Genomic DNA, 22,217 nt, shown 5'->3' on the forward strand with positions numbered 1-22,217 from the left:
CCGAGCACCCAACCGTGCTGCCCCTCCGGCACCCCACGGCCCCGGCACCCCACGGCCCCGGCACCCCACGTGACGTGCGGTCGGGTGCTGCTGCTTCCTCCCCGTGCTCGGCTTCCTGCCTTCGTGTCGTGACCATAAAGGGCAGTGGGGTGCAACGCTGCGTGTGGGGCCCTGAGCGGCAGATGGGGGGAAGTGGGGGTCTGCAGAAAGAGGGGTGATGGGGTTTGGGGGGTGGGAGTCTGTCTGCAGTGCGATGCTGATGCTCGTCCTGCACGGGTCAGTGCTGCACAGTGCCCTGCTGTGTGGCATGGGGTGGGGATGGGGTGGGAATGGAAATGGGATGGGGTGGGGATGGGGTGGGAATGGAAATGGGATGGGGTGGGAATGGGATGGGAATGGGGATGGGATGGGAATGGGAATGGGGTGGGAATGGGAATGGGATGGGAATAGGGATGAGGTGGAAATGGGCATGGGGTGGGATGGAAATGGGGATCGAATGGGATGGAAATGGGGATGGGATGGAAATGGGGATCGAATGGGATGGAAATGGGGATGGGATGGGATGGAAATGGGATGGAAATGGGCATGGGAGGGTGGGGGCCGTGGGCTCGGAGCAGGCTGCACCGTGGGGCGGATCTGTGGCACTGCTGCTCACAGTGCGTGTGGGAAACGCAGCCCTGAGTGCATGGGCAGCACTGCACGCATCAGTGCGTGCAGGGAACCTCAGGGTATGCCCGAAGCGAAGCCCGAACGGCACTGAAATGCCTCTGGCGGTGCACGAAGAGCAGCGCAGCCCGCGACCCACGCGGGGAACGCACGCGGAGCGCCGCATCGGTCCGTGCGGGATCACGTGGTGCGTGCGGGGAATGCACCCCAGGTGCACGCGGAGCGCGGCGGCCCTTCGTGCATGCAGAATACCCCTCGGTGCGTGCAGGAAACGCGTCCATTGGTGCACACGTTGCACCGCTGCCGCGAGCACACGCGGGGAACGCGCCCACGGCACGCGTCGCGCGCGCCTCAGCCCCTCGCGACTTCACCCTCGCTCCGCGCGGGGGCAGCATCCCCTGCACAGACAGAGCGGGGCCGGGTCGCGCCCCGCAAAGCCCCGCTCCGTGCTTCGCGGGGCAGCTGGGGGCCGTGGGAGCACCGGGGGGGGGGGTCCTGGGAGCACGGGAGCAAAACCAGCGCGCGGCCCCTTTAAGAGCGATGTCAACAAAGCGCGCCCCTCCCTCCGCGACGCCGCGCGGCGTCGTGACGTCACGCGGCCGCAGCGCGCTCCGCGGGGCGGAGGCGGGGCCAAGGGGGGAGTGGGCGTGGCCAAGGGGGGGCGCACGCGCAGTGAGGCGGGAGGGCGCGACGCGCACGCGCAGTGCGGCGGCGGCGGTGGCGGCCGAGGAAGCGGTGGGGGGGGCGGAGGCGGCGGCGCGCCGGGCCCGGCGGAGGCGGAGGGAGCGGAGCATGAATGGAGCAAGATGGCGGATCATGTGCAGGTGCGGGGGGACCGCGGCGGGCGGGAGGGGGCGGCGAGGAGCCGCGCAGCGCTGCCGGGGCTCGGCGGGATCCGAGGGCGGGCGCGGGGCGCGGCCTGCGGGAGGGAGGCCTCGGTAGGCCGCGCCGGGCCCGGGGCTGAGCGGCGGCGGTGGGCCCGGGGAGGGGGAGGGGCGGAGCGCTCCGGGCCGCGCGGCCTCGAGATGCGCTGTGCCACGCGGGGCCGAGCGGCTCCTTCCGACGGACGGGGGGCGGCGCCGGGCGGGGCCGGGGAGCGCCGCGTCTGTCGGTGCCGCTCGAGCTCCCGGGGAAGGCCGCGATGGGGCTGTGCTCCCAATGCTGCAGCGCTGCGCTGCTCCCGGGGGCGAAGAGCCGCTCTCGTGGCTCTCCGCGCTGCCTCGCTCCCCGCTCATCTTTGTTGAGCACCCCGCGGCGCAGGTGGAGGTGGGAGCAGCCCCGGCCGGGGTCGCCGTGGCCGCGTTTGGTTGTGTTGGTTGAAGTTCAACAGCCCAGCGCTTCAGGGGGTGCTGCACCCGGAGCAGAGCTGGTCCCCAAATTCGGCTGCGTGGGGCGGCCGGAGCTCTGCGCGCTTTTCATGGTCTCTTTCTTCTCTCTGCTCCAGGTGCAGGCGTCCGGCAGCGGCTCTGAAGAGCCTCGCGTAGTTCCTTTCAGCACTGAGGTTCCCTTCAAAACTGCCTCAGGGTGCGCTGTGCCCGGAGGAGGCGGTGCTTTGTCTGAGCAGGTTAAGTCTGGGCTGCGAGCTTCCCATCGCCTCCTAAGGTGCTCGGCGTGCTCGCTGTGGTTGGGCTCGATGAACTTCCTGCTCTGTTGCAGCCGTAGCGATTCCAGGAGCTGAGCTGCTCGGGCTGCCCCGTCCAACGCAGCGTGGAGCGGTTACCGGGTTACCCCTGGCTGCCGGTGTGAAGGATGGAGAGAGCAGTTGGAGCGGCGCGTGCCGTGGGAGTTGGCCTTGTTTAATAGGAGCTGGCGCTGCCAATGAGCGCCGGCTGGCGAGCGGAGCTGCCGAGGTTGGTGTGGGGAGGTTGCTGTGGGCTGGCGGCTGCTCTGAGGGCTGTGCTGAGTGCCAGCACGCGGGGCTCTGCGCTGCCGGCCCCTCGTGGCTTTGCTGTGAGGGCGGGGTGCTTGCAGGGCTGTAGTGAGGGGGATATCGTGTCCCTGTGGGTCTTTAGAGACTGGAGGTGGTGTGAGTGCTGGCTGGGAGCAGAGAGCGCGGTGCCACCAGCACGAGCTGTGACAGTGGGGCAGGAGCAGCCCCAGGGCCCCGTGGGCTCCGTGGGCATGGCTGCACGCAGCTTGTCCCCCAGCGAGCTTCTGGAGCTGGATTTCGGTCCGATCTGAGGCTCGGAAGCGTCGTCTGAACTTGTTCTCAGCACAGAGGAGGGCAGGGAGAGCAGCACTGTGAGCTGTGCGTGCGCGCGTGGTGCCGTCGCCGTCTCCCTGCTGCGAACAGATCGGTTTCATCCTTGTTTCCCTCCGGCTTCCCTCGCCCTGCCGTGATCTCCGCGCTGTTGCCCTAAAACGGGACGGCTGTGGGGGAGCGTTTGCTGGAGGACGGCAGCGAGTTCTGTGCCTCTGAGCGCTGTTCGTGTGGAGCTTGAAGCCGTGGCTGTGCCAGCTGAAAGTCACCGTCCCTTCTGCGTCGGAACAGCGACGGCTGCTCGTGCTGACCCGGAGCTGGAAGGGCTGAGATGCAGACGGAGATGGGTGCTCCTCGGAGAAGGAGGCCGTGTCTCGTTGGGTTTTCGTTCCGCCTCGGCGCCGTGTGTCTGCACGTTGGGGCGTTTCAGTCCCAGCGAGGTTTGTGTGCGCGTTTCCGTGTTGTACAAGATGTCGTTTGGGCTTCAACACAAACTCAGTTTGGCTTTAGGAAGCTGTCGCGCTCCGTGTGACCCAGAGCAGCCCCCGAGGCCCACGCTCCCGTGTGCTCACCTGTAACCTTGCACCTGCTTGGTGAGAGGCACGATGCGGCGCGGGGCACTTGTTGGTTTGCTTTAGTTCAAGGTTTTTACCTCCCGTGTTGTTGCAGAGGGCTTTTATTGAGGCCTTGCATTTATCTCAGAATAGCCCGAGGGAGTGCTGTGGGCCCAGGGAGGGTACGGCATTGCTTGGGCTAAAAATAGAGCTGGCAGCAGTTCTGTTGCAAATGAGGTTGGGTTGGGTTGGGTTGGTTTTTGAGCTGTGCCACTCGGATGCTCAGCACTGAGGTGGCGAAGTTGCGGCGAGGAGAGGTGGGTTGGGGCTGGAAAGCAGAGCCATGCGGCTGCAGAAGGCCGAGATCAGAGGGCAGCCTGGCCCTGGAGCGAAGCGGCTCCTGCTCCGGGTGCTCTGCCGTCCGTGCTCCGGGTGCTCTGCCGTCCGTGCTCCCGCTCCGGGTGCTCTGCCGTCCATGCTCCCGCTCCGGGTGCTCTGCTATCCGTGCTCCCGCTCCGGGTGCTCTGCCGTCCGTGCTCCGGGTGCTCTGCCGTCCGTGCTCCTGCTCTGGGTGCAGGTCAGGTGCGTGGCTCGCTGCGTGCAGCCCCCAGCCCACGTGTGCTGGTGCTGGGGACGTTTCCACGCTCGTCTCGCTCAGTCAGTGGAGGCTCTGTGGGCTGTGTCCCCCTCGTGCTGCACCCCCGGACCTCAGCGCCCGCTCCGCTCACCCCACTGTCACCCTGCGCCCTCCGTCGGTCGGTGCTGAGGCAATTAGGGGATTTGCTCGTTAAAACCGTTCGAAGGGAGCGCGGCCGCTCGGTAACTTCGTGTTGGTAACACCTCCTCGCCCTCGGTTTGGGGAGCGCAGTTGTTTCCAAGGAGCCTGAGGGGCTCACGTCTGCTGGAACGGAGCTGGGGTTATACTTCTGCCGCGTCAAACCAGCAGCGAAACGCGGCTCCGTCTTCTTGCTCCTGGGCTGCGATTCTGAGGAGGTGTTCACCAACAGCAGACGCTCAGAGCTCTTCTGCTGCACGACTTAGGTGCAAGATCCTCGTTGCTTCCGGGAGCAGCCGCAGCCCTCAGTGCCTGAGCTCCCCCACCTCGGCTGCCCGCGTTCTGACTTGCTCGTTGCGTTCGCCATGCTCACGTGGACCAGGGGCTGTTGTTTCTGCAGCATCCAGCCCCGGTTGGAAAGCCCGGTGCCCTCGTGCTGCGCTGATGAGGAGTTAAGAGTCCACGGACGTCGTGCTGCAGCATCTCGGTTCGGCGGTCCCTTTCAGCTGCACAGAGCTGGTGGCAGTTGGAGGTAACCTGCTGCTGCTCCCAGGAGCGGTGCTGAAGGAGCTTTAAGGCTTCATGGGATGGAAAGCACACGGAGCTCTGAGTCTGGCGTGGAGCAGAGGGTTTCTGCCTCCTCCTGAGCCCCAGCTCAGTGCTGCAAAGTTGGATGGTGGTGGCTGCAGGGGGAGGGCCGGGGGCAGCTCCTGTTCTGCAGAGGTGGGGAGCCGTGGGTCTGAGCGCCTGCTTGCTCCAGGCTCTGCTCCTTAACATTCCTCGGCCTTCGTCCCGCCCCACGCCCGCAGAGGGGCAGGGGGATGGAGCAGAGGTGGAGGGGGTCCTGCTCCCCCTCCCGGCGCTGCACGCTGTGCTTGCTGTTCCCTCATTTCCTGGGTGCAGCTCCTTAGGGCGCAGCCAACCTCGGCCAGGGGAGGGAACGTCCAGCTCTGAAAAAGAGGAGAAAGCAGCGCTGTTTCTGGAGCAGCACGTGAGCTGTGGCACACAGACAAACAGGCACGGAGAGAAGGGCTGACTGAAAAGGCACGGAGAGAAGGGCTGACTGAAAAGGCACGGAGAGAAGGGCTGACTGAAAAGGCACGGAGAGAAGGGCTGACTGAACAGGCACGGAGAGAAGGGCTGACTGAAAAGGCACGGAGAGAAGGAAGGGCTGACTGAAAAGGCACGGAGAGAAGGGCTGACTGAAAAGGCACGGAGAGAAGGGCTGACTGAAAAGGCACGGAGAGAAGGGCTGACTCATTCTCCCGCTGGTGCTGCTCAGCCTCCCTTTCCTTGTTCCCCAGTGGCAGGAGCTGGCCTCGCTTACACCCCGCTGGGGAGAGCTGGCGTGGGGCAGGAGCAGGCCCTCACTGCTCTGGGATGCAGGGAGCGCAGCAGCATCGCTGGGGATCGGGGTTGGCTGTGTGCAGGTGGCAGTGTCACAGTGCAGGATGGGACCTGCTGCAGGTGGCAGTGTCACAGTGCAGGATGGGACCTGCTGCAGGTGGCAGTGTCACAGTGCAGGATGGGACCCGCTGCAGGTGGCAGTGTCACAGTGCAGGATGGGACCCGCTGCAGGTGGCAGTGTCACAGTGCAGGATGGGACCCGCTGCAGGTGGCAGTGTCAGTGCAGGATGGGACCCTCTGCCCCAGAGGTCAGCAGGGCCGCGTGTCGTGTTGCTCTGTGCTGTGGGGGTGCGGAGGTGCTGAGTTTTGGGGTGCGTGGTAACGCCTCCCAGCCCCGTGCTGTGGGTTGGGAGTTCCGCCCCGGGATTGTAGTTGTTGTTGCAGCCTGTGCTCGTTTGCTTTGGGAGATGCTGTTACACCTGAAACTTCTCGTGTCGGAGTGATGGCAAGAAATCACCGCTGCTTTTCCCGCAGCATCCCACGACCACGCGTGGTGCTGCGGCTGTGCCAGGTACCAAATCCCCCCCGGGGATCCTGCGGGCGGATCACAAAGCCCTGCTCAGCACCGAGGGCTGTGGGGCTGCGCCTCCACTCCACGTTCCTGGGGGGGCAGCAGTGGGGTTTCTCTGAGACCCCAGCCCGGAGGTGTGGGGCAGCTGTGGGGCCGTTCCCGTGCTGGACAGCTGAGCCCTCGCTGTCCTCCTGGAGCTGAGCTGGAGCACTCCTGTGGGGCTGCACAGCGCAGGGGAAGGGCTGGAGCTGCAGGGCATCCCCTTAGGGGGGACTTGGGGGGCAGAGCCCCGGGGGCTGCGGGAGTGCTGCTGCAGTAGGTAACTTTTTGAGGAAGGGCCTCCGTGAGTTTTCTGTTTTCTGTAGGGTGAGCGGAGATGGGCGCTTCAGAGTTGGGATTCCCTTATCAGTGGGGCCGTGAGCCGTGGCACCTCCTCCGGGCAGCGTGGGGCTCCGGCCCCGGGAGCGTGGGGCGCTGTGGGGCCATTGCCTGCAGTGAGCCAGAGCCGTGGGTCTCCCTGCGTGCCCTCTGCTCCCCAGGAGGAGCCTGTGGGGTCTGGGTGACGGTGCAGTTGTGGGGTGTGTGCTTGGGATGGAAAAGCAGTGCAGGCTCAGGGAGGCAGCGCGTGTCGGAGGGCCTGCAGCCACGCACGTGGTTCAGGACAGGACCCACGGGCAGCAGTGGGGGTGGGACTGATCCCTGGGGGTCAGGGATCCCTGCTCCGCTCCATCCTGAGCGTGCCCTCGCCTGTGTGACGCGGGGCTGCCCCGCTCCACCTCTGAGCCGAGGCCGCCGGAGCTCAGCGCAGCCCTTGGGTGGGAGCAGCGTGTGACGGGGGATCGGGATCGGTCTGCGGCCGACCCCGGGGGCTCCTGTTGGGGTCTGCCCCGTGGGTCTGAGCTGTGCTTGCAGCTCGGGGCGGGGACGCGGTGCCGCTCCTCCTCCACGCTGCCAGCTCTCACCCAAGGACATCCCAACCCAAGAAGCAGTAGTGTGCTAACACACACGGTGGCTGTCCCTGTGCAGGTGAATCCCCGTCCTCAAATCCCCCTGCCCTCGGGGTGGGGCACGGCAGGGCGGAGGGGTTTTGTGCAGGGCCCCCAGCTCCTTCCAGCTGTGCTCACATCAGCGTGAGGATTTAATTATAAATAGGCACCGTGACCCCCGAGGGGAGATTCTGTCTCCTTTATTTTCGGCAGCCCGAGTCGGTTGGTTTTTAGGTGTGGGTTGCCCGGGGGGGGGGCGGAGGGAACCTGGGAAACAGCACCGGAAATATTTCCTGTTCGGGTTGGAAAGAGAAACCCCAAAAGGTAAAACAGTGATGTCTGTGAGCGCCAGAGCTGCGTGCTGCCCTTCCTGGGGGTGCTCCGTGGCCAGGGCTCACGTCCGGGGCTGCGGATGTCACTTTGGATGCTCTCCCGTGGAAGGCAGCGCAGCCCGGGGTGGATCCTCCCCACGGGTGGGGGCTGCTGCTTCAGCAGCTCTCACCCGGAGCGTAACAGAGGTGGAGGAGCAGAGCAGACCCGGGCGCTGCCAAACTCAGCTGCGGGTGCTGGGATGGACGCGGAAGGAGAGCAGAAGGGAGAGGGGGCGTGGGCCGCAGGCGTGGGAGCTGTCCAGAGCCAGGGCGCAGGGGGCAGGCTGAGTTAGCAGCCCTTACTGCCCGCTCAGTGGGGGCAGGAAGCGCTGAAACCGTTCGGGTTTTGCCGTGGGAAGGGTGAGAAAGGCGCGTGAGCACGGTGAGCACGCTGAGCTGGGGAGCCTCGGTTGGTTGGAGCAGCAGTGCGGGCTCCGGGCGCGTGGGGATGCCGTGGGTGGGAGCAGTCCAGCCCTGAGTGGCAGCGGGGGGGCTCGGGCTGTCCAACCCCCCCTGGGCTCAGCAGGGCTGTGCTGGGGGGTGGGGGTGGGGGGTGGGCTGGGAGCCCGGGGCTGTGCTGTGACTCAGCACTCCTCTGTCTGACTCAGCACTTGTCCTGCCGCTGCTGGGCCGGCTCCTGCTGCCGGCCTCCCCGGCTTGCTTTGCAGGTGAGGCTCTCGCACACATCCCTTCTCGAAGAGCAGAAGGTGGCCTTGAATCGCCCTCGGTGCCGCCTGGTTTTGCAGCCCCCTTTCTGCCCCTGGCAAAGCCCACTGGTGGCAAAGCCCACTGGTGGCAAAGCCCACTGGTGGCAAAGCCCACTGGTGGCAAAGCCCACTGGTGCTGCACGTTGCCGCGGTGCTCAGCGCTTATCTGCAGCACGCAGGCCCCGTGCCTCGCGGGGTCGTTCAGCGGTTGCTCTTTATCTTGGCCTTGCTGGAGCACTCCCTGCCCCCTCCTGGGCCCGGACGCTCAGGACGGCTCGTGCAGCACGGAGGAGGCGGGGTGTAAAGAGTGGGAACTGCTGCCGTGAACGTGGGGCGGCCGTGGGGCGGCCGGGGATGGTGGTCTGCAGAACTCGGGGCGGCTTTCCCCGAGCTGTGGTTATTTTGCACGTGGACGCTGTGCTTTGAGGGCTGCAGGGTGCCCTGCCCTGCCCCGTATCCCGGGTGGCGGAGCCCTGCTCGGCTCAGCCGCTCTCCGCACTCATCTCCCGCGTCCGAGCTCCCGCCCCATCTCCTTAGCAGGGGTCCCGAGAGCTCTGCAGGTCCCGAAAGCTGCGTGACCCACACCCAGAGCTGTGCAGGTCCCGAGAGCTGTGCAGGTCCCAAGAGCTGTGCAGGTCCCAAGAGCTGTGCAGGTCCTGAAAGCTGCGTGACCTGCGCCCAGAGCTGTGCAGGTCCTGAAAGCTGCGTGACCTGCGCCCAGAGCTGTGCAGGTCCTGAAAGCTGCGTGACCTGCACCCAGAGCTGTGCAGGTCCTGAAAGCTGTGTGACCTGCGCCCAGAGCTGTGCAGGTCCTGAAAGCTGCGTGACCTGCACCCAGAGCTCTGCAGGTCCTGAAAGCTGCGTGACCTGCACCCAGAGCTGTGCAGGTCCTGAAAGCTGCGTGACCTGCACCCAGAGCTGTGCAGGTCCTGAAAGCTGCGTGACCTGCGCCCAGAGCTGTGCAGGTCCTGAAAGCTGCGTGACCTGCACCCAGAGCTGTGCAGGTCCTGAAAGCTGCGTGACCTGCACCCAGAGCTGTGCAGGTCCCGAAAGCTGCGTGACCTGCGCCCAGAGCTGTGCAGGTCCCGAGAGCTGTGCAGGTCCTGAAAGCTGCGTGACCTGCGCCCAGAGCTGTGCAGGTCCTGAAAGCTGCGTGACCTGCACCCAGAGCTGTGCAGGTCCTGAAAGCTGCGTGACCTGCGCCCAGAGCTGTGCAGGTCCTGAAAGCTGCGTGACCTGCGACCAGAGCTGTTCAGGTCCTGAAAGCTGCGTGACCCACACCCAGAGCTCTGCAGGTCCCGAGAGCTGTGCAGGTCCCAAGAGCTGTGCAGGTCCTGAAAGCTGCGTGACCTGCGCCCAGAGCTGTTCAGGTCCTGAAAGCTGCGTGACCTGCGCCCAGAGCTGTGCAGGTCCTGAAAGCTGCGTGACTTGCGCCCAGAGCTGTGCAGGTCCTGAAAGCTGCGTGACCTGCACCCAGAGCTGTGCAGGTCCTGAAAGCTGCGTGACCTGCACCCAGAGCTCTGCAGGTCCTGAAAGCTGCGTGACCTGCACCCAGAGCTGTGCAGGTCCTGAAAGCTGCGTGACCTGCACCCAGAGCTGTGCAGGTCCTGAAAGCTGCGTGACCTGCACCCAGAGCCGTGCAGGCCCTGCCCTTGGGCGCCCTCTTGTTCTTACTCTTCTGAGCATCCATTCCGGTGCAGAATTCCCGGGCTCCCGTTTGGGAGTGTCTCCTCTAGCAGCGTTTCTCCTCTTGGCAGAGCGGTGTTTCCTCGGAGGCGGTGGGGGTGCCGGGGCAGCCGGGCCCCCCCTCTCTCCTGCCGTGGTGCTGCCAGCACCGCAGCTTTGTGGCTCGGAGTGGGGCTGCTGCGGAGGTGTGGGGCTGCGTGCTGGCCCTGCACACGCGCGGCTTTTGCACCAGGATTGCCTCCAAGGGTAAAGCGAGCCGCTGCTGTGCCCGTGTCCCTCAGGAATGCGTGGGGCTGTACCGACACCCGTCCCCGGAGCTGCTTTGAAGCAGGACGGCTCGGGTCTCAGCGCCTCTGCCCGCTGCTCTCTGCCGCTGTGCGTCACGCAGGTGCCGCTCGTGGCTCCTCTCCCGCGTTCGGTCGTTGCGGTGGCGCTGAAGTTTGACCCGGGGCGCAGCACCCCGCTGTGACCGCTCCTGGGACGGGTGAGCTGAGCCCGGCTGGAAGCACGGTGCAAAACCTCACTGCTCGTGGCTTTGTCTTTCCCTTCCAGAGCCTAGCCCAGCTAGAGAACCTGTGCAAGCAGCTCTATGAGACCACAGACACTGCGACGCGGCTGCAGGCGGAGAAGGCCCTGGTGGAGTTCACCAACAGTCCCGACTGCCTGAGCAAGTGCCAGCTGCTCCTGGAGAGAGGGAGTGTACGTAAACAGCAAAGCTCCACCGCCCCGCAGCCGGCCGGGCGCCAGTGGGGGGCAGCCCCCCAGGCTGTGCTGCACTGCCCCCCACGTTGTGCCGCACAGCCCCCCACGTTGTCCTGCACAGCCCCCCACGTTGTCCTGCACAGCCCCCCACGTTGTCCTGCACAGCCCCCCACGTTGTGCCGCACTGCCCCCCACGTTGTGCCGTGCAGCCCCCCATGTTGTGCCGTGCAGCCCCCACCTCCCGCGCAGTGCCTCCGTTGGCGGTGCCGGTGCAGCGGTGCCGGGAGCTGCGGGCAGAGCTGCTGGGCCTGGCTGTGCTCGCGGGCACGCGGCCTTCGGCTGCGGCCATTGCTGCGGCAGTGGTGCTTTCAGCCCGGGGGGGATGGCACCGCTGGGATGTCCCACGGCTCTCAGCGCCCGTTGAACTTCTTGCGTAAAGCGCGTGGGGTCCGTGTGGGCAGGGGGAGCGCTCCCTCCCGCTGTCACTCCATTAACGCGGAAACGTCCCCGCCTGTGGGGCCCAGCGCCCCGCGCTGCTCTCGGGGTTCCCGTTGGGGAAGGGGCACCCACGACTTGCGTGTTTCCTCCGCAGTCGTCCTACTCCCAGTTACTGGCAGCTACATGCCTTACGAAGCTCGTGTCACGCACAAACAACCCGCTACCGCTGGAGCAGCGGATAGACATCCGTGAGTAGCGCTGCGGGCGCGAGGGATCGCCGTGCACGCGTCGGTCCACGAGGGGGAGGGCTGCTGCCGCCGTGCTGCTGGGGGCACGCCGAGCCCGCGGTGTGGGGGGAGGACGAGGTGTGGGGGGAGGACGGCTCCGTGGGTCTGACCGTGCTGCTGGGGGCACGCCGAGCCCGCGGTGTGGGGGGAGGACGAGGTGTGGGGGGAGGACGGCTCCGTGGGTCTGACTGCTGCAGGGGGGCACGCCGAGCCCGCGGTGTGGGGGGAGGACGAGGTGTGGGGGGAGGACGGCTCCGTGGGTCTGACCGTGCTGCAGGGGGCATGCCGAGCCCGCGGTGTGGGGGGAGGACGAGGTGTGGGGGGAAGACGGCTCCGTGGGTCTGACCGTGCTGCAGGGGGGCACGCTGAGCCCATGAGGTGTGGGGGGAGGACAAGGTGTGGGGGGAGGATGGCTCTGTGGGTCTGACTGCTGCAGGGGGCAAGCCGGGCCCACGAGGTGTGGGGGGAGGACGGAGGTGTGGAGGGAGGACAGCTCTGTGGGTGTGACGGCTGCAGGGGACACGCTGAGCCCACGAGGTGTGGGGGGAGGACGGCTCTGTGGGTCTGACCGTGCTGCAGGGGGGCACGCCGGGCCCACGAGGTGTGGGGGGAGGATGGAGGTGTGGGGGGAGGACGGCTCCGTGGGTCTGACCGTGCTGCAGGGGGCATGCCAGGCCCACGAGGTGTGGGGGGAGGACGAGGTGTGGGGGGAAGACGGCTCCGTGGGTCTGACCGTGCTGCTGGGGGCACGCCGGGCCCACGAGGTGTGGGGGGAGGTGCTTCCCGAGCCGGGTGTCCGTCCTGGGCCCCCGGGCCGGGGCAGCGCTGGGGGACGGCCGATGCTCGCTCCGGGCTCAGTGTGCTTTCACTCCGGGCTCAGTGTGCTTTCACTCCGGGAAGCGATCGGCCCCGATCTTCCCGGCTCCTCTCCCTCCGTGCGCTCGGAGGATGGGATGTGGTGACACAAAACTCAGCCCGTCTCCGCTTCCCACATCGCTTCCTCGGCTCTAGTGGTTTGAACTCAGCGCTGCCGTGCTCGTCTTGGGGTTTATTTTTTCCAGCTGCTTTCTCAGCCTCTTCTTCCCAGCGCAGCGATGCCCTCCCAGCTCCGGCCGCCGTGTTTCTGCCGACAGAAACCTCTTGTCTGTGTTGCAGGAAACTATGTGCTCAACTACCTTGCCACCAGGCCGAAGCTGGCCACGTTTGTCACGCAGGCGCTGATCCAGCTGTACGCCAGGATCACTAAGCTGGGCTGGTTTGACTGCCAGAAGGACGAGTACGTCTTCAGGAACGTGATCACGGACGTCACGAGGTTCTTGCAGGTCAGGGTCCCTGGAGAGGAGCACACGGCTGCGGGCTTTCTGAGCCTGCTCCCGCGTCTCGCTCTGTTTGCTCTCAGTTCGCTTTCGTCTGTTGACTGAACAGCGACTTAAGAGCTGCGGACCGAGCGGCTCTTCCAATAGCGAGGTCCGGGTGCCGCTGCCTGCACTAACCCCTTCCCTGTCCCTCCTCAGGACAGCGTAGAGCACTGCATCATAGGAGTGACAATCCTGTCCCAGCTAACGAATGAAATTAATCAGGTAAGTGCTACAGCCTTCCTCAGCGAAGTAAGTGTCCGATTTCCTCATTCACGTTGTCGTGTCCCGCTGTGTGTCGTCGTCGGGGCCTTGCTTTGCCCGTTGGCGGTGTGGGTTTTCCCTCGCGGTGTGGGAGCGTTGCGTCGCGGGTGGCATCGCCTTTTCACACATCTGCCGTCACACCCATCCGCAGCACGATGCCGCTTCCTCCGGGCACCCTCCGTCTCCTCCCGCGCGGTCCTCTGGGGTCCAGGAGGGAGCAGTGCTGCTCCTGCGGCCTGGCCAGGGCAGAGCGCGGAGCTGCCCCGTGCGTGGCCGCAGCTCGGCCCTCGTGCTGGGGGTGCTGAGCGGGGGCGCAGAGCAGAGAGGCCGCGTCTCACCCTGGAGGCTCTTAAAGCGTCCTGTCCGTGCGGTGCTGGGCTCTGGGCCGTGCCCCGCGCAGCTCGGGATCCTGGGCTGGATGAAAGCCGTGCTTTGCTTGGCCCGGTTTGACATCACTTCGCCGGGCGGTGGCACGGCACGGCCATGGGTCTGACGTTTGGGATCCCACCGAGGGAACGTGGGACCGCTAACAAACCGTCTCCTCCTGGCACCGGGGTGGATGTCCCTTGCGGGGCTGTGTGCTGACGGCAGCTGGGCGTGCTGTGCGCTGGGAGGTGGTGCCTGGCCGGGTCGAAGCAGCGATTGCTGCTGCTGAAGTCGGAGCTCGGCAGCCCTGAGCTTCCCGAGCTCGCTGTGCCCTGAACCACGGCTGCGTCCGTCCAGGCCCAGATTCACTTTGTCAATCCCGGCAGAGCAGGAAACCCAAACCTGCAGCTGCCCCTCGCTGTGCCACGTCTCGTGGCCCTTTCCTTGCCCGAGCTCTGTGCCGCCCTTCATCCCTGCACAGGGACGGTCCTTCCCCCGCACACGGGGTGGGGGCAGCCCGGCCCCGTGGGTCACAGTGGGGCAGCGCTCTGCTCCCAGCACCCCCCTGCAGAGGGGTGCAAAGCCAAAGCAGCCAACTTCAAGGCTGCACTGCTGCCTTCCTCGCACCTTGGGATCGGTTTTCACCGCTTTCATCGCCGTGAGCTGCGCGGGCTCTCGTGGCTGAGCCCGGTGCTGTGCTGCAGGAGCTCCCTGCTGCCTCCTGCCAAAGGGAGGGGATGTTTGGGGGTCCCTGGGGCACCTCGCTGCTCTGTCCCGGGTGCAGGGCGAGGTGGTGCCCACCCCGTCACCTATGGGTGACACGTGCCCGTGCTCGGAGCCCCTCGGTGGAGGTGCTGGCGCAGAGCAGGCCGTGTGCTTCCGTGCTGCCACCTTTCCGTTCTGTGCAGTGGGAGATGGGCAGACGGGGTTGGTGTGAGGCCCTGGGCTCTGTGCTGCTGCACCGCTCTCCCTGGAGCGTCCTCAATCTGAGCGGGGCTGCCGTGAATCCGTGTGTGCTGCTGGAGCTGCTGCTGGACGGGCGCCCGGCCGCCTCAGCTCGGGTTTCCCTCTCAGGAGCTCGGGGAGCAGCGCTCTGTTTCTGATTCTGCCCCACAGAGAGGAGGAACCACGGAGGGCACCCGTGCCGCGCTGGGGGGGAAGCCTGGGTGTCCCGCAGTGCTCCCGCGCGGGGTGCTGCCCGTGTCCACCCCACCCACCGCTGCTCTTCTCCGTGCAGGCGGACACCACCCATCCTCTGACCAAGCACAGGAAGATCGCCTCTTCCTTCCGGGACTCGTCCTTGTTCGACATCTTCACGCTGTCGTGCAATTTGCTGAAGCAGGTAAGGAGCCCTCGGGGCTGCGGGTGGGGCAGCAGCCGTGGGGCTCAGCAGCCGTGGAGCTCAGCAGCCGTGGGGCTCAGCAGCCGTGGGGCTCAGCAGCCCTGGAGCTCAGCAGCCGTGGGGCTCAGCAGCCATGGGGCTCAGCAGCCGTGGGGCTCAGCAGCCGTGGGGCTCAGCAGCCGTGGGGCTCAGCTCGGTGTGACTCCTGGCCGTGTGCTGCTGGTGGAAAAGCTGCGTTCTGACTTCGGCCTCGAGGAGAGCCTCCTCCGGGCGTGCGATACCCGTGCAGCCCCGAGCTGCGGTTCGCCCCTCCTGCTTTGGGGCAGCCGTGATGCGGGATGGGGTGAGCAGCTGTGCTGGAGGAGCAGTGGGGCTGGGCGCATCGCTTCGGGTCTCCTCGTGGTTCGCAGAGGAAGCGCGGCCTGCACGGTCACGGCTCTGATCCCTGTGACCCCGAGCAGCCGCGGGGACCCCCGGGCTCAGCGCTCCCCTCCGGGCTCTCGGGAGCGAAGTCCCGTGTTGGAGCAGGGCAGGGTCCACGCGCTTCCCTCTGGAGGGGGCTGGGGGTGGGTCCAGGAGCGGGCAGCGGGGTGATGGACCCAGCAGCGAGGATCCCCACAAGAGGAGCTCACCGTGGAGGAGGCGGAGGTGACATTGCGGGCGTCGGGGCCGTGCCCGTGCCGCGCAGGGTGCTGTTTGCAGTGGGTGTAAGCCAGGAGTTGGAGTCGGTTTTGCTTGGAGCAGAGGGGGCAGGCCTGGCCGGGGCTGCCAGCCTGAGTGCTGCAGCCAGGTTTGCGTGTCCCACAGCCCCGCAGCTCAGCGTCACTTGAGAGCTTTCCCCGGGCACGGCGGAGCCCTGTGGGGCTTCAGGTGGGCGCTCCCTCCCAGCCGAGGGTCCGGAGGGGCAGCGAGCACAGGGCGCGTCGTGACGAACCTCAGGGCCTCGTGGCCGTGGGCCGCCGAGCCGGGCTGTGGGGCAGCGGGGCAGCGGGGGGCTGCTCCCCACCGGCGGCGCGGAGTGGGCGTCTCCGAGCGCCGCTCCCTTCCCCGTCCTGAGCCCGCCGTGTGTTTCAGGCTTCTGGGAAGAACCTGAACCTGAACGACGAGAGCCAGCACGGTCTGCTCATGCAGCTTCTGAAGCTCACACACAACTGCCTGAACTTCGATTTCATCGGCACGTCCACGGACGAGTCGTCAGATGATCTTTGCACTGTGCAGATCCCCACCAGCTGGAGATCAGGTACCGCCACGGGGCAGCTGCGGTGAGCGCGCGTCCGCGTCGCTGGATCAGAGCTCTGCGCTCCAGCTTCACCCGTGCACCCCGGGGGGGGGGGGGACACACAACCCGCTCGCTCCCATTTACCAGCCGTGAAGGCAGCCCGCTCCTCAGCTGCTCCTGCCTGCCCCCTGCTCCCCCCCGCTCGGCCGCGGGCTGCCTCCTCTGCCTCCTGACCACACGGCCCCGCGGCGGTGGGCTCACGTCGGGAAAAGCCGAAGTGGAGCGAGGGGAGGAGGGGAGGGCCCCGCGTGGAGCTGCTGCTGCTCGGCGCGTGGGACGCAGCGGGCGGAGCCGTGCCAGCGACGCGTCCTCTTCTGTTGCAGCGTTCTTGGACTCTTCCACCCTGCAGCTGTTTTTTGACCTTTACCATTCCATCCCTCCTTCGTTTTCTCCTCTGGTAAGTTCGCTGCTCGGGTTCCTGGCACGCGCTGCTGCCCGAGGGCGTTTGTAGGGCTCACCCGGGGCCTCGCTGCCGCTGGAGGTCCTGGAAGGACCTCACGTTGGGTGGCAGTGCTGCTGCTGGAGGTCCTGGAAGGACCTCACACCTTCATTGGGTGGCACTGCCGCTGGAGGTCCTGGAAGGACCTCACGTTGGGTGGCACTGCTGCTGCTGGAGGTCCTGGAAGGACCTCACACCTTCATTGGGTGGCACTGCCGCTGGAGGTCCTGGAAGGACCTCACGTTGGGTGGCAGTGCTGCTGCTGGAGGTCCTGGAAGGACCTCACACCTTCATTATGTGGCAGTGCTGCTGCTGGAGGTCCTGGAAGGACCTCACACCTTCGTTGGGTGGCACTGCTGCTGCGGGAGGTCCTGGAAGGACCTCACATTGGGTGGCAGTGCTGCTGCTGGAGGTTCTGGAAGGACCACACCCTCACTGGGTGGCAGTGCTGCTGCTGGAGGTCCTGGAAGGGCCACACCCTCATTGGGTGGCAGTGCTGCTGCTGGAGGTCCTGGAAGGACCTCACGTTGGGTGGCAGTGCTGCTGCTGGAGGTCCTGGAAGGACCTCACACCTTCATTATGTGGCAGTGCTGCTGCTGGAGGTCCTGGAAGGACCTCACACCTTCATTGGGTGGCACTGCTGCTGCGGGAGGTCCTGGAAGGACCTCACATTGGGTGGCAGTGCTGCTGCTGGAGGTTCTGGAAGGACCACACCCTCACTGGGTGGCAGTGCTGCTTCTGGAGGTCCTGGAAGGACCACACCCTCACTGGGTGGCAGTGCTGCTGACCCCACTCGCTCGGCATTCCCTGCTGCCCCCGCACCTCCGGAGCGGATTCCCAGTGGGATTCAGGGGCTGAGTTTGAGACCCCCTCGGGCCCCGCGGGGCTGTGGTCCCACCCTTCCCTCTGCCCGTGCAGGTGTTGTCCTGCTTGGTGCAGATCGCCTCCGTACGCAGATCCCTCTTCAACAACGCCGAGCGAGCCAAGTTCCTGTCCCACCTCGTCGACGGAGTGAAGCGAATCCTGGAGAACCCCCAGGTGAGCGTCCCGGGGGCCGCTGAGCGCCGAGCCGCCCCCCACGCGCGCTCCCCATGCGCGCTCCCCACGCGCATCTCGCCTTTGGTGCCGGGGAGGGACGCGGCGCCGCGCTGCTGCGCGTGCTCCTCTTCCTCTCACTCCTCCTCCCTCCCCCCCAGAGTCTGTCAGACCCCAACAACTACCACGAGTTCTGCCGGCTGCTGGCGCGGCTCAAGAGCAATTACCAGCTGGGGGAGCTGGTCAAGGTGGAGAACTACCCCGAGGTGATCCGGCTCATCGCCAACTTCACGGTGACCAGCCTGCAGGTACGGGGCGCTCCCGCGGCCCTCGCGGGACGGGCGGCACGAGTGCTGAGCGTGCTCCCCCCTCCGCTTCCTCCCAGCACTGGGAGTTCGCTCCCAACAGCGTTCACTACCTGCTGAGCCTGTGGCAGCGGCTGGCGGCGTCCGTGCCCTACGTCAAAGCCACCGAGCCCCACATGCTGGAGACGTACACCCCCGAGGTCACCAAGGCGTACATCACGTCCCGCCTGGAGTCCGTGCACATCATTCTGAGGTGTGGGAAGCAGAGCTGTGCTGCCGCGGGGGGGCCGGGCGTCCTCGGCTCTCCTGGAGGGGGAGGGTCTGTGTGAGCTGCCGGGGGACGCTCGCCCCGACCTCCCCTCGGAGACAAAGCACGTCTCCCAAGCTCTGTGTTCCCGGCAGAGCTCAGCCGGTCTGAAGCGTGGGTCCAGGCCGTGCCCACCCCCGGGTAGTGCCCATCCCCAGGCTGTGCCCACCCCCAAGCAGTACCCACCCCCAGGCCGTGCCCACCCCCAGGCAGTGCCCATCCCCAGGCTGTGCCCACCCCCGGGCAGTGCCCACCCCCAGGCCGTGCCCATCCCCAGGCAGTGCCCACCCCCAAGCAGTACCCACCCCCAGGCAGTGCCCATCCCCAGGCAGTGCCCACCCCCAGGCAGTGCCCACCCCCAGGCCGTGCCCACCCCCAGGCCGTGCCCACCCCCAGGCAGTGCCCACCCCCAGGCAGTGCCCACCCCCAGGCCGTGCCCACCCCCAAGCAGTGCCCACCCCCAGGCCGTGCCCACCCCCAGGCCGTGCCCACCCCCAGGCCGTGCCCACCCCCAGGCAGTGCCCACCCCCAGGCCGTGCCCACCCCCAGGCCGTGCCCACCCCCGGGCAGTGCCCACCCCCAGGCTGTGGTCAAGCTGTGTCCAGCTTGGGTCCCCCCCTGACCTCTGACCCGACCTCTGTCCCCCACGCAGGGATGGTTTGGAGGACCCTCTGGAGGACACGGGCCTGGTGCAGCAGCAGCTGGATCAGCTCTCCACCATCGGTCGGTGTGAGTACGAGAAGACGTGTGCTCTGCTCGTGCAGCTCTTCGACCAGTCAGCCCAGTCCTACCAGGAGCTGCTGCAGAGTGCCACCGCCAGCCCCATGGACGTCGCGGTGCAGGAAGGTGAGCCCTGGCGGGGCCGAGCCCCCACGGCCCGCGCTGCTGCCGGCGTCCACGCACAGCCCCGGGCTGCGGACAGACACGAGTGCACGGAGCTGCCGTGACCGTCCCGCAGCCGGTGCTCACCTTCCCGGGGCCGTGGTTTCCTGCATCTGCCGGCCCAGGCGGACAGGGGTGGGATTCAGGGGCGTTCCCCGAGCTGGGGGTGATCCGCTCGAGTTATAGGGACTGTGAGCTGAGCTTATAGGGACTGTGATCAGTGTGAGTTATAGGGACTGCGATCTGAGCTTATAGGGACTGAGAGCTGAGCTTATAGGGACTGAGAGCTGAGCTTATAGGGACTGTGATCAGTGTGAGTTATAGGGACTGCAATCTGAGCTTATAGGGACTGATCAGCACGAGTTATAGGGACTGATCAGCACGAGTTATAGGGACTGTGATCAGTTTATAGGGACTGAGATCAGAGCTTATAGGGACTGTGAGCTGAGCTTATAGGGACTGTGAGCTGAGCTTATAGGGACTGTGATCAGTGTGAGTTATAGGGACTGTGAGCTGAGCTTATAGGGACTGAGATCAGAGCTTATAGGGACTATGAGCTGAGCTTATAGGGACTGTGAGCTGAGCTTATAGGGACTGTGAGCTGAGCTTATAGGGACTGAGATCTGAGCTTATAGGGACTGTGATCAGTTTATAGGGACTGTGATCAGCATGAGTTACAGGGACTGATCAAAGTTTATAGAGACTGTGATCAGAGTTTGTAGGGACCGTGATCAGCGTGAGTTATAGGGGCTGTGATCGGTTGATAGGGGCCGTGATCGGTTGATAAAGGCCGTGATCGGTTGATAGGGGCCGTGATCAGTTGATAGGGGCCGTGATCGGTTGATAGGGGCCGTGATCAGTTGATAGGGGCCGTGATCGGTTGATAGGGGCCGTGATCGGTTGATAGGGGCCGTGATCAGTTGATAGGGGCCGTGATCGGTTGATAGGGGCCGTGATCGGTTGGTAGGGGCCGTTGATTCGGACCCCCGTGCAGCACTCCGCTGTGGGCAGCGGGATCTCCCACGCACACGCAGCGTTCCCTCTCCCTTTGCCGGCAGCCGTGAGCAGAGCTGAGCACTGCGGGCACGCCTGGCAGCGGAGCAGGGCCGTGGTGCCGGGGGATGCGGTGGATGCGGTGGGTGTGGATGTGGTGGATGTGGATGTGGTGGATGTGGATGTGGATGTGGTGGATGCCGTGGATGTGGTGGATGCCGTGGATGCGGTGGATGCCGTCGCTGGCAGCGCTGTGCCGCCCTCAGCCTCGGCCCGCTGTCGCCGTCGCAGGGCGCCTGACGTGGCTCGTGTACATCATCGGGGCGGTGATCGGCGGCCGCGTGTCGTTCGCCAGCACGGACGAGCAGGACGCCATGGACGGCGAGCTGGTTTGTCGGTAGGGATGCTCCACCCCCACGCGAGACAAGGAACCCCTCCGTGGGATCCCCCTCCTGCGTGGGGGTGGGGGCTGCGGAGGAAAAGATGGGCGGCTCTGGCTCCTCGTGCTGCAGCCCAGCTGAACGGGGAAGTGGGGGCTGGGGGGACGGGGTGGGAGGGGGAGAGCATAAAGGAGGGGGGGGAGAGCACAGAGGGAGGGGAAGGGCATAAAGGAGGAGAGGGGGAGAGCGCGGAGGAGGGGAGCTCGCTCTGCGTGCACTGGAGCATGGCAGTTCCCTCCTGGGGTGGGGGAGATCCCTTTCGTGGCTGAGAACAAAGACCCCCTCCCCCCGGTGCCGCCCCCCAGCAGCTCTGATGTGGCAGTGCCCTTCGTGCCCGTGTGTGTGCTCGGGGTGTCCCGCAGCGCGGCCCCCCCTCGTTGGCCCCACACGCACACACATCCCCAGGGCTCCCAGGCGGAGCGGGGTGGGTCAGGGGTGGGGGGGGCACGCAGTGCTTTCTCGGGGGGCTTCGAGGTGGGTGCTGTGCGCCCGGAGCTCCTCCTGCAGCAGCTAAACCCGGGGCCTGCGGTGGGTGCACGAGGGGGTGCACACGAGTGGGTGCTGTGCTCGGCTGTGCCGGGTGCCCTGGGTGCTGTGCCGGGTGCCCTGGGTGCTGTGCCGGGGTGCCCTGGGTGCTGTGCTCGGCTGTGCCGGGTGCCCTGGGTGCTGTGCCCGGCTGTGCCGGGGTGCCGGGAGCTGTCGCCGCCCGCAGCCGCCGCTGTTCCCGCGCAGGGTGCTGCAGCTCATGAACCTGACGGACTCGCGGCTGGCGCAGGCCGGCAACGAGAAGCTGGAGCTCGCCATGCTGAGCTTCTTCGAGCAGTTCAGGAAGATCTATATCGGAGATCAGGTGCAGAAGTCTTCCAAGGTAATGTCCTTCGGGTCTCGGCCGGGCTGTGCCGGGCAGCGGCACTCAGGAGGGACGCTGCTTTTTATGTAGCTGCGAGGACCGCTGCCCGAGCCGGAGCCGATGGCCGTGCCCTGCGGGCTGAGGTCCGGGCTCGTGTTCCTCGGCAGCCGCTCCTGTGGGCTCAGATCGGCCCCGTACGCCGACGTGTGTGCGAGAGCGGCCCCGCTGCCCACGCGGGAGGAGCCCACGCTGCCGCGGTGTCCTCGGGTTCGTTAGGTTGGACAGGACCCACGAGGCGGTGTCGTCCATCCCGTCACCGCCGCTGCCCTCTGAGCCGCTAAATCAAATCCCTCAGCGCCTCCACTCCGAAAGGGCGTTGTGGAGCTTGGCAGTGAAACCGGGCCCGGCTGCAGCAGCTTGGGGCTGGGGGGGGGGCGGCAGCCGCGGACCCCCACTCACTGCCCTTTCTCAGTGGGCCTTTCCCCGCAGCTGTACCGCCGCCTCTCCGAGGTCCTGGGGCTGAACGATGAGACCATGGTCCTGAGCGTCTTCATAGGGAAAATGTAAGTGCCCCCGCGGGCGGCGCGGGCTCACGGCCACAGCCGCAGCCGGGACGGGAGGCAGTGCTGTCGGAGCCCGCGGCGGCTGCGGCCGTGGGCTGGGGGCACTGCGGCCGTGGGCTGAGGGCACTGCGGCCGTGACCGGGGCCTGAGCCACGAGCAGGATTCATTTACCCGCCGTGGGATCCAGCCTGGGCCGCGGGCACCGACGTCCCGTGCTGTGGGTTATAAAACCAGACGGGACGGCGCCAGATCCCGAGCACCGCGGCCGTGCCCAGCACAGGAGCTCTGCGGGACAGCACCGCTCCCTCCGAGTGCTGTGCAGGTCGAGTGCGGAGCAGCTCAGAGCACCCCAGCACCCAGCACCCAGCACCCAGCACCCAGCTCTGTGCCCAGAGCATCCCAGCACCCAGCACCCAGCTCTGTGCCCAGAGCATCCCAGCACCCAGCACCCAGCTCTGTGCTCAGAGCATCCCCAGCACCCAGCACCCAGCTCTGTGCCCAGAGCAT

At 66.4% G+C, this 22,217-nt stretch overlaps 1 protein-coding gene across 1 annotated transcript in view; it reads left to right on the forward strand.

Annotated features, from left to right (window-relative positions):
- The first annotated feature begins 1,380 nt into the window (after positions 1-1,380).
- Positions 1,381-22,217, forward strand: part of XPO7 (exportin 7) — a 32,213-nt gene continuing 11,376 nt past the window's right edge. Inside the window, 15 exon segments of the mRNA XM_065747192.1 lie at positions 1,381-1,490; positions 10,416-10,562; positions 11,158-11,251; positions 12,446-12,612; positions 12,805-12,870; positions 14,513-14,617; positions 15,692-15,857; positions 16,220-16,293; positions 17,254-17,373; positions 17,532-17,678; positions 17,756-17,928; positions 18,635-18,828; positions 20,149-20,254; positions 21,030-21,165; positions 21,637-21,710. Of these exon segments, the coding sequence (XP_065603264.1) occupies positions 1,473-1,490; positions 10,416-10,562; positions 11,158-11,251; positions 12,446-12,612; positions 12,805-12,870; positions 14,513-14,617; positions 15,692-15,857; positions 16,220-16,293; positions 17,254-17,373; positions 17,532-17,678; positions 17,756-17,928; positions 18,635-18,828; positions 20,149-20,254; positions 21,030-21,165; positions 21,637-21,710 (1,787 nt within the window). The 5' untranslated portion in view covers positions 1,381-1,472.

The sequence above is a fragment of the Cyrtonyx montezumae genome, unplaced genomic scaffold, assembly GCF_038088225.1.
Source record: "Cyrtonyx montezumae isolate F1298 unplaced genomic scaffold, pur_monq_1.0 scaffold_42, whole genome shotgun sequence".
Lineage (NCBI taxonomy): Eukaryota > Metazoa > Chordata > Aves > Galliformes > Odontophoridae > Cyrtonyx > Cyrtonyx montezumae.